At 39.9% G+C, this 16,540-nt stretch overlaps 1 protein-coding gene across 3 annotated transcripts in view; it reads right to left on the bottom strand.

The window, feature by feature from the left end:
* Positions 1-3,774: 3,774 nt before the first annotated feature.
* The window catches only part of LOC148065733 (transcription factor COE1), a 109,460-nt gene continuing 96,694 nt past the window's right edge, over positions 3,775-16,540 (bottom strand). For 2 of the 3 annotated variants that reach the window (XM_087806773.1, XM_087806774.1), the window contains exons 12-17: positions 9,441-9,506; positions 8,351-8,513; positions 6,631-6,813; positions 6,362-6,559; positions 4,786-4,854; positions 3,775-3,898 (exon numbers count right to left, since the gene is read on the bottom strand). In XM_087806773.1, coding sequence (XP_087662899.1) covers positions 4,787-4,854; positions 6,362-6,559; positions 6,631-6,813; positions 8,351-8,513; positions 9,441-9,506 — 678 coding nt within the window. In that variant the 3' untranslated portion in view covers positions 3,775-3,898; position 4,786. The remainder of the gene's footprint in view (positions 3,899-4,785; positions 4,855-6,361; positions 6,560-6,630; positions 6,814-8,350; positions 8,514-9,440; positions 9,507-16,540) is intronic. The other variant, XM_087806775.1, reaches the window with a different exon arrangement.

Raw genomic sequence — 16,540 nt, 5'->3', positions numbered from 1 at the left:
TGATGTATATATATATATATATATAACTATACATGAAATAATGTGGTTCATAACATCTAAATCTACGATTAAATGCAACTTATTTAAAAGAAAGAACATTATTTCATGTTTATATATTTTATTTTTAATTTATTTAATTTCAATATTACGGACAATATATTAAATATTTCTAGTCAGAAAATTAATAAAGATATAAAACCACATAATGTTTAAAATAATGTATTAATAGTTGTTTTTACATCTTCAACTACTTTGAAATGTCATTTTATTTTGTATTTCTTACTTTAAATTTAATTTAAATAAAGACAGTTTTTTTTTTTAACTTTCTCTGTAATAAGTGTTCATAACATTTATTTCATAGATTACATATATATATATACATATATATATATATATATATATATATTGATTTTAATTAAATATCGCGGACAATTTATTAATTATTCCTACTCAGAAAATAAATTAAAATAAAACAACAACGAGGCGTAAACAAAGAACTCAAACATATAAATAATGATCTATAATATATATATATGTTAACATAAACCAGCTAAAGCTAACTAGCTATAACTATAAACTAGTGATTCATCATAGAAACAAGTAGTAATTTACAGTTTAACATGTCGCTCTGACCACGTCAGTCAAACACCGACGACCTTTGACTCCAGACCTTGAAACAGGGTTGAAAGTGTTGCAGTGCATTATGGGTTGTTGTTGTTGTTGTTGAGTTTCACGTCAACATCAGAGACGACGACAGTTTTTTTTTCACAGAGAACTTTTGATAAAAAAAATTGAATTTAGGGGAATTACTCAACGTGCTAGCTATGTGTTAGCAACATGCTAGCTAGGTGTTAGCAAAGTGTTAGCAATGTTATAGCTACGTGTTAGCGATATGCTAGTTACGTGTTAGCAACATGCTAGCTAGGTGTTAACGACATGCTAGCTAGGTGTTAGCAAAGTGTTAGCAATGTTATAGCTACGTGTTAGCGATATGCTAGTTACGTGTTAGCAACATCCCAGCTAGGTGTTAGCGATGTGCTAGCTAGGTATTAGCGAAGTGGTAGCTACATGTTAGCTACGTGCTAGCTGCGTATTAACGATGTTCTAGCCATGTGTTAGCAACCTGCTAGATACATATTAGCAAGGTTCTAGCTACAGGTTAGCGACCTGCTAGCTACGTGTTAGCGATGCTCTAGCTTAATATTTTCATGTGTTGCAGTGCATTGTGGGTTGTTGTTGTTGTTGTTGAGTCTCACGTCAACATCAGAGACGACGACAGTTTTTTTTCACAGAGAACTTTTATTAAATATAGTGAGAGTCCAAAAGTTATCTTACACTTGAAAATAATGATGATAAAAATCAACACAATCATCTTTACAGTAGGTTCCTGCTCGACACTGATACTGCTGTGTGTGTGTGTAAGAGTGTGTGTGTGTGTGTGAGTGTGTGTGTGTGTGTGTGTGTGTGTGAGGACTGTATGGATGCTCTACTGCTCGTCCACCTTCTACTGCACACACACACACACATGTATATATATATATACATGTGTGTGTGTGTGTGTGCAGCCACCTTAAATGACACACTTGACAACGACACACACACTCGCTCACGTGTCGACACAAACGCACAAGTGGTCTCCACGACTGTGAAATAAATAGTAGGCTCGTGTCGAAGGCAAACGTTGGAGAGAAACGAACAAGATGACGACGTTAGCATCGAAGGCCGCGGATATAAAAACAAAACAAAAACAAACATTGAAAAAATATCAACGCAACAATAAAAAAAAAACACACACACTTTTGTCATCGTTCACGGAAAACAAAGACGCACAACATGGCTTGTCTGAGCTTGATTGACACGACGTATGGCTTCTGGAACAAAATGTACAAAAATAAAAACATTCACAGTTTCTTTCAGATTCAAACGTTTTAAGTGCCTTCGAAACGATTTCCTTCACGTCAAACATAAACATAAACATGTTCGTACCTTCAGAGACAAACACAAACAACATAAAATGTTACTTCGTTAGAAAACAATCTGGTTCTTTCGCTGCCTGTCGTCACTGGCTCCGCCCACTGTGCAACAGCGCCCCCTGTGGTAAAATCTCTATTTGTTTTTTCTACATAAAAATTGTGTCACAGATGTTTTACTTTTTGGTGGAATTTTGCAGCAATTATTTAATTCTTTACTTTCATTTGTAGCTTCAAACGTTGACGCAACCATCTGTCTCCTGATTGGCTCGTTTAAACGACGCGTTGACATTTGATTGGTTGATTGACAGGCGAGATGTGGAGGCGGCAGAAGAAGCAAAAGGTTGAAAAAAAAAAAAAGTCACAGAAACAACGACAAATTAAGGCTTCGGTTGATCATAAATTAAGAAAAAAACACAACAATTGTTGGCGGGAAGACGAAACATTCTTCAATCGTTCTAGAGCTCCGGATGGTCCTGACATCAAAGGCTTAAACTACGTGACATCGAAGGCAGGTTTGATAAGTGTTGAGTCTGAGACCTGACCCCGTAGTTTGATCTGTCGCATTGTGTCACAAGTGCAACACACACACACACTCACACACAGACACACACTCACTCACAGACACACACACACATGGAAGTGTTAAGACTCGTGTGTTCTTTGCAGGGCAGCGTTTGTTTTGTAAGACGTTTCCCGCTCACCACCTGTCAATCAAAGCGGATGATGCGATGTCACCGACGACAAGTTTGTTTGAGGCGACGTCTCAACTGTCAAGAGTTGTCGGGTCAAAACCCTGAAGCACCAGTTTCAATCAGTGACACTCAAATTTGGGGGAATTGCTCAACGTGCTACGTGCTAGCTACGTGTTAGCGATGTTCTAGCTATGTGTTTGCTCTGTGCTAGTTACATTTTAGTGGCACGCTAGCTACATGTTAGCTTTGTGCTAATTACGTGTTATCTTTGTGCTAGCTACGTGTTAGCGACGTGCTAGTTACGTGTTAGCGATGTACCAGCTAGGTGTTAGCAACATGCCAGCTATGGGTCAGCGCCGTGCTAGCTACGTGTCAGCGTTGGCTAGCCACGTGTCGGCGACATGCTAGCCAGGTGTTAGCGACATGCTAGCCAGGTGTTAGCGACATGCTAGCTACGTGTTAGCGATGCTCTAGCTTAATATTTTTATGGCATCGGTGTCTGAAGATATTCGGCCGAAAAGGAAAAATGCATTTGGAAAAAAAGAGAAAAGTGTTTTGGGGTCCTGTGTGTGTTTGTAATGTAGCATTAGCATGCTAGCACGTTAGCACATTAGCATGTTTCTTTTCTCTAGTCCTGCAGTTTTAAAAATATTCACTCATGACAGCTGAGAGAAAAATGGCGCTTAAGTTTGGCAAGTTTTGGCTCGTGTGTTAACGTGTGTGTCATCGTCATCTTCATCATCTTCATCATCATCATCATCATCACCATCTTAATCTTCATCTTTATCATCACCTTCATCTTCATCACTGCGTCCTCTTCGTTTGTTTGAAATGCCTTCATTTGTCACCAAATGTCATAAATAGAAAATCCTTCATTCAAAGATCACAAAAGCACTAAAAATAAAAAAAACACTATTGAGAGGAAGTGAATATTTTCAAAATAAACTCACTTCCTGTGTCCAGAGTAATCTTGGCGTGGCGTCCACTATAAAAGCATCGAGGTGTACAAAGTTCAAAGAGTCTTTTGTCGTCGTTGAGTTTGTAAAAGGGCCTGAGTTGAGTCGTTCCTTCATGTTACGGGTCGTTCTGACCCCCCACACCCCCCCTCCCTCCCCCGCCAGCTGAGTCTGACTCACGCCGTCGTCACCGTGTGTGTGTGTGTGTGTGTGTGTCGTCGTTACACACTTACACACACACACCTTTACATGGGAGGGATGAGCATTCCTGGGAGAGCTGTGGAGGAGAGAGAGGAGAGGTTAGAGTTTCATCTTCATCATCATCATCTTCATCATCATTAATATCATCATCCCCATCATCAAGATCTTTAATATCTTCATCATCATTAATATCATCATCTTCATCATCAACATCTTTAATATCTTTATCATCATTAATATCTTCATCTTCATCATCATCTTCAATAATATCATCTTCATCATTAATAATATCTTCATTATCATTAATATCTTCATCTTCATCATTAATATCTTCATTTTCATCAACCTCATCGTCATCAATAATATCTTCATTATCTTTAATATCATCTTCATCATATGTAATATCATCATCATTAATATCTTCATCATCAATATCTTCATCATTAATATCTTCATCATCATCATTAATATCTTCATCGTCAACATCAACTTCATCATCAATATCATCATCATCTTCATCATTTATATCATCATCATCATCAATATCTTCATCATCAATATCATCATCATCTTCATCATTTATATCATCATCATCATCAATAGCTTCATCATCAACTTCATAATTTTTATCATCATCATAAATATCTTCATCATCATCTTTATCATTTATATCATCATCATTAATATCTTTATCATCATGTATGTGATTGTTTGTGTGTACATGTGTGTGTAAAGTTGTGTGTTCCTGGATGTTACAAACACATGATCACACGACAACATGTATGGAAACAGTCAAACAAAGTGACGAATGAAGCAGAAGTTCTTCTCACACGTGTGTGTTAGTGACAGTAGAAGTCAGTACTGTGTGTGTGTGTGTGTGTGTGTGTTGGTGTGTGTGTGTGTGTTAGCGAGGACGGTGTGTGAGTCTACAGTGTGTTAGTGAAGAGGACAGAGCAGACGTACTTCAGGTGAAGGCCAGGCCTTGTAGAGACGTGGATGTTGAATACTTGCTAGAGTCCACGAATGTTTGATCTGAGACGAGAGTCGAGGTTAGAAGAAGAAGAAGTTAAACAGTCAGAAACACGTCCAGAGAGAAGATGTGTCGCAACAACAATATTTCTTTATTGAACCACAGCACTGTGTCAACACATCAATGATATTAGGTTGGCTTTTTGAACAAGAAAAAGGAAAAGTGGATTCATAAAGTTACAAAGTATCAATGGAGCGATGCTAAGCTACATTAGCATTAGCTACGCTAACTAGCTTCAAAGTCGTGCATGAAAAAGTGATGAATCTTGTGAAAACAGCAAATATCGGTCAAGTAAGTCGTCTTTTGTTTGATATAGAAACTTCATCTAAAATATATTGTATATTTTGTCACAGGATAGTTTTTTATCTCCCTTTTGTTGTAAAAACAATAATCTTTTAATCTAAACGTTGTGGAAACTTTAGCGAATTGTATTTTTTATAAACATTAACATATTAAAAACTGTCATTTCTACTTCATTTAGAGTGTGTTTTGTTAGAATTTAAATAGAAAAAACTTTAAAAATCACTGCCAGAAAGTAGTTCTGATAAACTACAGGAAGGAAAAAAAGGTTTAAAAGTTAAACATCAATATATTGTTTAGTTTTATTTTGTTATGGTTATATTATAACATAACATTATAAACCTCAAGTACAATCTTAGACACAATCACTTTATTTAGTTTATCAAATAGTAACACATTTAAACTTTTGTTTATACATTTCTATGATTTATTTTCTACATAGTTTACTTTGTTATTGAAAAGCTTTAGTTTTATATTTAAATATTTAACAATATTTACATGTGTTCAACACAAAAATGAAGCTAAAATACAAATGTTATTAAACATGATCGAGGCTAGCATCGTGTAGCACGAAGACTTAAAAGGTATTTACAAATATATATATATATATATATATTAACTTAAGTGTTAGTTAGTTATATAATATCATTTATCATGACATCATTACTTTATTAATGAACTATTCATTCAATTTTTAGATATTTTCACCAAAAATATACTTGTAAACACATTCAAACATGAGAAAGATTAGCCTGCGTTAGCAATGCTAGCACGATGCTAACAACTATACTGGGACTAAACTCACAAATGAGAAAATAAAGATATTTAGATTTTTCTTTATATGAAATAAAAGAGCATTTATTTGACAGGTTTTGGGAGTTTTCACAAGGATCACGTGACTGAACAAGTAGAAAAGAAACGTGTGATAAAGAAGATGTTTGGACACGTTAAAGATTCTTGTTGACAAACAAATCAACAACTTACAGGCTAACGTAGCGCCGCTAACGTAGCGCCGCTAACGTAGCGCCGCTAACGTAGCGCCGCTAACGTAGCGCCGCTAACGTAGCGCCGCTAACGTAGCGTAGCATCTTTGCACATATTTACGTAAACTTGTGAACGATTCGATGTAAGACAGTGGAACATGACGGATGATCAGTCGAAGCCCCCACAATGCACCTGTGACGGACAGGCCGTCGCCGTGGTCGTTACCTTGGAGGCCGTTGCCGTTGGCGCTGGTGCAGGACGGCGGCGGCGAGGAGGAGGGCCGGACCACCGGGGCGAAGGCGGACTTCTGCTTGACGGCGGCCGACACCATGTTGGCGGGCGAGAAGGAGAAGACGCCGGAGGAGGACGAGCAGTTGGAGGGCAGGGAGGTGGAGGACGCCATGGTGGGGCTGGAGGGCACGACTGCACACAGAACACAGGGTTTTACTTTCACCTCTTTTTTTTCCCTCGCCTCCTTCGGTCGCTTCACTCACTGGCGTACGGCGAGTTGGCGGCCGAGCCGTTGAGGAAGGTGGGCGAGCCTCCCAGGTTGGTCATCCCGGCGTTGTTGTTGTAGCCGTTCATGCTGCTGGTCACGGACGTGTAGCTGCTCTGCTGCGGCGTCGTGCTAGGAACGTAACCGTGAGGCGACACACTACTGCTGCTGCGCACGAACCCTGTGGAGATACAACACTTTAGTATAAGTACTGGTGGTACTGTCGAGTACTTGACTCTGGTGTTGTGATAGTGTAGTAACAAGTACTAGTAGTATTGTCCAGTACTTGACTCTGGTGTTGTGATTGAGTAGTAACAAGTACTAGTAGTATTGTCGAGTACTTGACTCTGGTGTTGTGATTGAGTAGTAACAAGTACTAGTAGTATTGTCTAGTACTTGACTCTGGTGTTGTGATAGTGTAGTAACAAGGATATATGTGTAGTATTGTCCAGTACTTGACTCTGGTGTTGTGATAGTGTAGTGAAGCCTCATTATATTTCTGTCAATCTGTTTGCATAACCTTATCACCTGTATTTGTTCGGGTGACACGCACTGAGTGTTCTATTCAATAAAGGTCAAGCCCGAACACTCAGGAAACGTTTCAATAACTTCTGTCTGTAACTTTCACCCCATTAGTCAGACATAACAACAACTGAATGTTACCTTATAAGGACTTGTGTGCAACAGTAGACAGACAACGGCCTTGTAAGATAACGGCCTTGTAAGAATATATGTGCGTTTTTTCACACTCGTAACTCAGAGCTCTGCGCACCTCTCGTTGTTATACATCTTGTGTAACTTCTTAATAAACCTTTTTGCCAGACTTCACGGACCGGACTCTGTCTCTCTACCCAAAGGATCCAACGAATCTGCTCGACTACTTCAGTAGTAACAAGTATATATGTGTAGTATTTTCCAGTACTTGACTCTGGTGTTGTGATAGTGTAGTAACAAATGTATATGTGTAGTATTTTCCAGTACTTGACTCTGGTGTTGTGATAGTGTAGTAACAAATGTATATGTGTAGTATTGTCCAGTACTTGACTCTGGTGTTGTGATAGTGTAGTAACAAGTATATATGTGTAGTATTGTCCAGTACTTGACTCTGGTGTTGTGATAGTGTAGTAACAAGTATCTATGTATAGTATTGTCGAGTACTTGACTCTGGTGTTGTGATAGTGTAGTAACAAGTATATATGTGGAGTATTGTCCAGTACTTGACTCTGGTGTTGTGATAGTGTAGTAACAAGTATATATGTGTAGTATTGTCCAGTACTTGACTCCGGTGTTGTGATAGTGTAGTAACAAGTATATAGTGTAGTATTGTCCAGTACTTGGCTATGGTGTTGTGATAGTGTAGTAACAAATGTATATGTGTAGTATTGTCCAGTACTTTATTCATTATAATATGGTACATTCCCAAAAAATATTTGAATTATAACGTTCTGCCAATCATGAGACTAAAGACGATCATGTGATGACATAGAATCATGATCCAGTAGCTCTGATCTCTGTTAATAATGTCTGGAGACTCTATTATACCAACATTTATATTGAATTAAGATTAAGGTAAATGAATAAAAGCACTTTTATTGAAATATAAACGATAAATTAACTCTGATAAAAAATTAAATGATTCAAAAACAAACACTATAAATAATTAAATATAGTTTTGTGGAAAACAAAGTTTCGATGTTTTACACGGAACTGAAACTCACCCTGATTGGCCTGCGAGGTCTCGGACACGTTGACGGACAGCTGGCCGGTGAAGGAGTTGACCCCCATCATGCCGGAGTGGGCGGAGCCTGGCAGCTGGCCGTGACCTCTGGGAACGCTGTAGAGAGCTTCGGCGATGTCGGCCGCACGCTTGAGGATGATCTCCTGGAGAGAGTACTTGAGTTAGTACAACTGCTGCTTGAAAGGTATTTACAAATATATCTACTCAAGTGTTAGTTAATATTATTATAATATCATTACTTTATCAATGAACTATTCATTCAATATTTACATATTTTCACCAAAAATATACTTGTAAATACAACGTTTATTAAACACATTCAAACATGAGAAAGATTAGCCTGCGTTAGCATGCTAGCACGACGCTAACAACTATACTGGGACTAAACTCAAACTCAACTCTAAAATATTTTTTTAATTGAAATAAAAGATGATTTATTTGACAGGTTTTTGGAGTTTTCACAAGATTCATCAATTTTTAATGCACAACGTTGAAGCTAGTTAGCTAATGTAGCGTAGCTAATGCTAATGTAGCGTAGCTAATGCTAATGTAGCGTAGCTAATGCTAACGTAGCTTAGCATCGTTCCATTGAAACTGTTACTTTGTGAACAAACTACTCGTTCTTTCCTTTTAAAACTACAGACAAGTTCGAGTGTCGATCAACCTTCGTTTGTTGACGGACTGTGGCAGGAAAACGGAGTACTCGGAGTAAACTCAAGTACGGAGAGACTTTCAAAGTATTCTTACATAAATATTGAATTATTACGTATTATTGTTTATGTTTTTACATCATGTTGAGGCCATTTCTTCACACTTGAGACTGAACTTTAACTACAATAGATGTATCTATATTTTCTATATTATATTATTTATTCTAAGTATTATTATACGTATTATAAGTAATATTGTTGTGTAGAAGTGTGTACCTGGTTGTTGTGAGGCAGTAAGTAATATTGTTGTGTAGAAGTGTGTACCTGGTTGTTGTGAGGCAGTTAGTAATATTGTTGTGTAGAAGTGTGTACCTGGTTGTTGTGAGGCAGTTAGTAATATTGTTGTGTAGAAGTGTGTACCTGGTTGTTGTGAGGCAGTCCATAAAGTGCCTCCACCAGATCCGCCGCTCGCTTCAGAATCACCTCCTGAGGACGAGAGACAGGAGTTAAGTCCACAGACATGAGTTAAGTCCACAGACAGGAGTTATGTCCACAGACGGCAGTTAAGTCCACAGACGGCAGTTAAGTCCACAGACGGCAGTTAAGTCCACAGACGGCAGTTAAGTCCACAGACAGGAGTTAAGTCCACAGACAGGAGTTATGTCCACAGACGGCAGTTAAGTCCACAGACGGCAGTTAAGTCCACAGACGGCAGTTAAGTCCACAGACGGCAGTTAAGTCCACAGACATGAGTTAAGTCCACAGACGGGAGTTAAGTCCACAGACGGGAGTTAAGTCCACAGACGGGAGTTAAGTCCACAGACGGGAGTTAAGTCCACAGACGGGAGTTAAGTCCACAGACAGGAGTTATGTCCACAGACGGCAGTTAAGTCCACAGACAGGAGTTATGTCCACAGACGGCAGTTAAGTCCACAGACGGCAGTTAAGTCCACAGACGGCAGTTAAGTCCACAGACGGCAGTTAAGTCCACAGACATGAGTTAAGTCCACAGACGGGAGTTAAGTCCACAGACGGGAGTTAAGTCCACAGACGGGAGTTAAGTCCACAGACGGGAGTTAAGTCCACAGACGGGAGTTAAGTCCACAGACGGGAGTTAAGTCCACAGACGGGAGTTAAGTCCACAGACGGTAGTTAAGTCCACAGACGGTAGTTATGTCCACAGACGGCAGTTAAGTCCACAGACGGCAGTTAAGTCCACAGACAGGAGTTAAGTCCACAGACAGGTCTTAAGTCCACAGACAGGTCTTAAGTCCACAGACATGAGTTAAGTCCACAGACGGGTCTTAAGTCCACAGACATGAGTTATGTCCACAGACATGAGTTAAGTCCACAGACATGAGTTAAGTCCACAGACATGAGTTAAGTCCACAGACAGGTCTTAAGTCCACAGACATGAGTTAAGTCCACAGACAGGTCTTAAGTCCACAGACATGAGTTAAGTCCACAGACATGAGTTAAGTCCACAGACATGAGTTAAGTCCACAGACAGGTCTTAAGTCCACAGACAGGTCTTAATTCCACAGACATGAGTTAAGTCCACAGACATGAGTTAAGTCCACAGACATGAGTTAAGTCCACAGACATGAGTTAAGTCCACAGACATGAGTTAAGTCCACAGACATGAGTTAAGTCCACAGACAGGTCTTAAGTCCACAGACAGGTCTTAATTCCACAGACATGAGTTAAGTCCACAGACATGAGTTAAGTCCACAGACATGAGTTAAGTCCACAGACATGAGTTAAGTCCACAGACATGAGTTAAGTCCACAGACATGAGTTAAGTCCACAGACGGGTCTTAAGTCCACAGACATGAGTTAAGTCCACAGACATGAGTTAAGTCCACAGACGGGTCTTAAGTCCACAGACATGAGTTAAGTCCACAGACATGAGTTAAGTCCACAGACATGAGTTAAGTCCACAGACGGGTCTACAGCAGATCCAGTGACTGCAGCTAAATTCAATCGTTCACACATTATTGTCTCATCATCTCAGGAACATGAGCTCAGTGTTTCCAGTCAACACTCACAGGAGCGGGAAGAAGAAACATGATCGTCATCTTCATCTTCATTAATATCATCTTCATCATCTTCATCTTCATTAATATCATCTTCATCATCATCATTTTTATCATCTTCATCTTCATTAATATCATCATCTTCATCTTCATCATTAATATCATCTTCATCATCATCTTCATCTTCATCTTTATCTTTATCTTCATCCTCATCTTCAAATGTGTCATTTATTTGATCAGATCAACTCCAACACTATCATAGAAGTGAGTGGAGACACTAATAGTAAGTAAGTAAGTAAGTAATATATATTTATATAGCGCTTTTCGAGACCAGGGTCACAAAGCGCTTTAACAATCAAAACAATACTCAAAACAGTACATACTTCAAAGATCAAGACAACACCGAGAACAACACAGGAGTTCGAGAAATTCAAGGAAAAGCCTGAACAAATAGAAACGTCTTAAGATGTTTCTTGAAGGAGTCAGTAGACTCCATCAAGCGTAAAGAGAGAGGAAGATTGTTCCAAAGCTTAGGAGCAACAGCCTGAAAAGATTTCTCCCCTCTGGTCCTGAGCCGTGTGCGTGGAACCATAAGTAGATTCTGATCCACAGACCTCAGAGCCCGAGCTGGGGTGTAAGGCTGGATCAGATCAGTGATGTAAGGAGGAGCCTGACCATGAATAGCTCTGAAAGTAAGAACCAGAATTTTAAAGTTGATCCTGAAAGAAACTGGAAGCCAGTGAAGAGTTTTAAGGACCGGAGAAATGTGAGTTCTTCTACTAGAGCGGGTCAGAATTCTCGCTGCAGAGTTCTGAATCAACTGCAGGCGAGACAGCTCCTTCTTGTTAAGACATGAAAACAAACTGTTACAATAGTCCAGACGAGAAGAAACAAACGCATGGATTACAAGCTCCAGATCATGTTGTGACAACATTTTCCTAAGTTTAGAGATTTTTCTCAGTTGAAGGAAACAGTTTCTGGTCAGTTTTCTACAGTGTTGAACAAGAGACATGTCTTTATCAAATACAACACCCAGGTTTCTCAGGCTCAGTTTGACAGACTGACCTAAGTCACCCAAGTACTGACTCAACCCTGGAATCGTATCATCAGGAGCAATCACCAGAGTTTCAGTTTTGTCCACATTAAGCTGTAAAGTGTTTTCACTCAGCCATTGTTTGATTTCTAGCAAACAATTGACTAAGCTGTTCAGCCTTTGGGGCTCAGTTGGGTCAAAAGAGCAGTAGAGCTGGATGTCATCAGCAAAAATGTGATAAGAAACATCTGGAAATCTCTGAATGATTTTACCGAGGGGAATCAAGTACAGCAAAAACAATAAAGGACCCAGAACAGAACCTTGAGGGACTCCACACAACAGATCTGCCGATTCAGACCTCATTTGATTGGCAGATACACTAAAACTGCGCCCAGAAAGGTAAGATGAGAACCATTCTAACACAGACCCAGACAGTCCCACTTCATCCCTTAGTCTTCTTAGCAGGATCTGGTGATCAACTGTGTCAAAGGCTGACGACAGATCCAAGAGAACCAGAACAGTGAATTTACCAGAGTCAGCCGACATCATGATGTCACTGGACACTTTCAGTAAAGCTGTCTCCGTAGAGTGATGTTTACGGAAGCCAGACTGAAACTTCTCATGGATGTCGCTCTGATCCAAGAACAAAGACAGCTGCTCGGACACCACCTTCTCCAAGATCTTGGACAAGAAAGGGAGCTTAGAAATAGGCCTGAAATTACTGAGGTCAGTTGGGTCTAAGCCTGGTTTTTTGAGCAGAGGCTCCACAATGGCATGTTTAAATGCATTGGGAAAAACCCCTGTGGAAAGGGAGAGGTTCACCATATTGGTAACCCAGGGGCCAATTACATCAAATACTTTGATAAAAAGCCTACAAGGAAGGACGTCATCTGAGCAAGAGGAGGGTTTCATCTTGTTCACTAGTGCTGAAATATCACCCAAAGATACAGCAGAGAAGGATGACCAAGAGGAGGAGATGGGCTCAGAGACAGTAGGGGTTCCCAACAAAGGGGGAGAGATTTTCTCTTTGATCAATTTAATTTTGTCAATGAAAAATCTCAACAATGAATTGCTGTCGGCTTCACAGAAGACAGGCGTGATTTGAGGAGCAGGAGACACGAGAGAATTAATCGTGTCAAACAAAACTTTGGGGTTTTTCCTATTTGCTGCTACCAGTTTTCTGATGTAATCAGATCTAGCAGTTTCTACCATCTCATTGTAAGAAGTCAACAGATCCCTGAGGTGAAGTCTGTGCACCTCAAGTTTAGTGGACTTCCAGAGACGCTCAGTCTTTCGACAAAGTCTCTTCAGACTCAGGAGATCTTCATTTGTCCAAGGGCACCGTTTTTTCTGAATTTTCAAGTTCGATTTAACAGGTGCCACTTGATCTAGTATTTCAACACAATGATCAGTAAAACAGTGAATCAAACTGTCCACATCTGGACAGTCATCAAAGGAAAGACGGTCAAACATAGCAGAGAAACTGTCTGCAGTATCGGCTGAGATGACACGCCTCTGAGACCTAACTTTCAAAGGCTTAGGTTCAGGGATGAAGTCCAGGTTGAACAAGACAAGAGAATGATCACTCAGATGGACATCATGTACAGATACATTAGAAATGTTCAGGCCTTCAGTTAAAGTTAAAAGTTCTTTAGCAGAACAAGATGTGACGTCATCAACATGAAGATTAAAGTCTCCAAGAATAAGAACAGATTCCATCTGAATAATGGAAGATAAGAAGTCACTAAAGTCTTTCAAGAACACCGCCGCAGGACCAGGCGGACGGTAGATTGACACACAATAGAAAGGTCTTGTAGAACCAACCAAGATCATCTGAGACTCAAAAGAAGTGAATTCCTGTGTCTGAATCACTTTGCAAGAACAACTCTCCCTAAAAACAGTAGCAAGACCTCCTCCACGACCAGAGAGGCGAGGCTTCCCCAGGACAGCGCTCCCTACTGGACAGAGTTCGTTCAGATGAATAAACTCTTCCTCTCTCTGCCAAGTCTCAGAAAGACATAATAAATCCAAATTAACTTTTGTGAAAAGATCATTAAGAATAAAGGATTTATTAGTAATGGAGCGAACATTAAGAAGTCCTACATTCAGCACCGATGACGTCACTGACGACGCCGCGTCACTGACAGGCGCGCAGAGCGGGATCTTTTGAAGCGAACAGCGGTCACGTGGTACCAGCTGTCACTGAAGTTCAACTCGGTTGTAAAAGTCGAATTAAAGAGAGGAAATGAAAAAATCTTACCACCTTTCTTTGAGGTCTGGACAGACGGCAGCGCTGATGTGTCGTCACACACAGTGAGAGGAATGTCGATCAAACACCGATGACGTTCGATGACATCAGAGTTGTTCCGAGCGATCGCAACTGCGCGTCTCATCCTGACCTGTACTCCAGCCCGACTCGATCCCTTGTGGAAATCGCCCGGTACTCGAGAGATCAAACGATATTCCACAGAGTCCGAGTCGATGAGAAGCGGAGCCGGAAACACGTTCACCGGACATCAACTGACATCAACTGACATCATCTGACCATTGACACCTGACTTCAACTGACATCAACTGACATCAACTGACCACTGACTTCAACTGACCATTGACATCAACTGACCATTGACATCAACTGACATTAACTGACATCATCTGACCATTGACATCAACTGACATCAACTGACATCATCTGACCATTGACATCAACTGACTTCAACTGACATCAACTGACCATTGACATCAACTGACCACTGACATCAACTGACCATTGACTTCAACTGACATCAACTGACATCAACTGACCACTGACTTCAACTGACCATTGACATCAACTGACCATTGACATCAACTGACCATTGACATCAACTGACATTAACTGACATCATCTGACCATTGACATCAACTGACATCATCTGACCATTGACATCAACTGACTTCAACTGACATCAACTGACCACAGACATCAACTGACCACTGACGGCAACTGACCACTGACGTCAACTGACATCAACTGAAATCTACTGACATCAACTGACCGTGAACAAGATCCCTCCATCATTCTAGTCCAAGGCCTCGAACATTTCAAATCAAGGAAGAAAACATTCTTATTTATTTAACGTCTCTTGTTCTATATTTTAATGGACAGAACAACATCTGATCTGATTCTGTCGTTTTCATTTCCACTCTTTCTTTCTCTCTTTCATCCAAATTTATCATATCGGGAGCTGCGGCGACCTTGACCTTTGACCCGTGGTGTCGTTGCGTCTATCAAGGGACTGTGTGACGGAAGAGTGACAGTCGGTCCTTCGTTCCTCCGACCCTCGTCTCACAAATACATTCGGCATCTTTAGAATCTCATTTACATTGTTTCCGTGACGACAGCTGTCAATCACTGCCGCTCGGTTTTAAAAATACTCTGATTGAAGAGATCGACTGTCGAGTGAGATCAGGACGTGACAGTCGAGTGAGGACGTCTGATGTTGTTTTTATGAGCGTTTATATTTATTTTATTTTGAAGGGTTGGATCTGTGTTTCTAAATCATTAAATAGAATATTTTCTAAATTAATTTACATTTTTAATTTTTTATATTTTAAGTACAGTTTGATGAGTTTTTACATGATTGGCCAAAAATAATAAACGTTTAAAACATTTACATTACAACAAAGAAGAAAAAGAAGGAGAAGAAGAAGACAACGAATAAGAAGACAATGAAGGAGGAGAAGAAGGAGACAAATAAGGGAAAGAAGAAGACAAAGAAGGAGGAGAAGAAGACAAAGAAGGAGGAGAAGAAGAAGAAGACAAAGAATAAGAAGAATAAGATGACAATGAAGGAGGAGAAGAACATGAAGACAAAGAATGAGAAGACAATGAAGGAGGAGAAGGAGACAAAGAAGGGAAAGAAGAAGACAAAGGAGGAGAAGAAGACAAAGAAGGAGAAGAAGAAGAAGAAGACAAAGAATAAGAAGAATAAGATGACAATGAAGGAGGAGAAGAACATGAAGACAAAGAATGAGAAGACAATGAAGGAGGAGAAGAAGGAGACAAAGAAGGGAAAGAAGAAGACAAAGGAGGAGAAGAAGACAAAGAAGGAGGAGAAGAAGAAGAAGACAAAGAATAAGAAGAATAAGAGGACAATGAAGGAGGAGAAGAACATGAAGACAAAGAATAAGAAGACAATGAAGGAGGAGAAGAAGGAGACAAAGAAGGGAAAGAAGAAGACAAAGGAGGAGAAGAAGACAAAGAAGGAGGAGAAGAACATGAAGACAAAGAATAAGAAGAAGACAATGAAGGAGGAGAAGAAGGAGACAAAGAAGGAAAAGAAGAAGACAAAGGAGGAGAAGAACATGAAGACGACAATGAAGGAGGAGAAGAAGAATGAGACAAAGGAGGAGAAAAAGTAGAAGACAAAGGAGGAGCAGAAGAAGAAGATGCAGGAGGAGACGAAGGA

This window comes from Callionymus lyra, chromosome 14 (genome assembly GCF_982586985.1).
Source record: "Callionymus lyra chromosome 14, fCalLyr1.hap1.1, whole genome shotgun sequence".
Lineage (NCBI taxonomy): Eukaryota > Metazoa > Chordata > Actinopteri > Syngnathiformes > Callionymidae > Callionymus > Callionymus lyra.
This window is presented reverse-complemented; position numbering and strand designations above follow the sequence as displayed.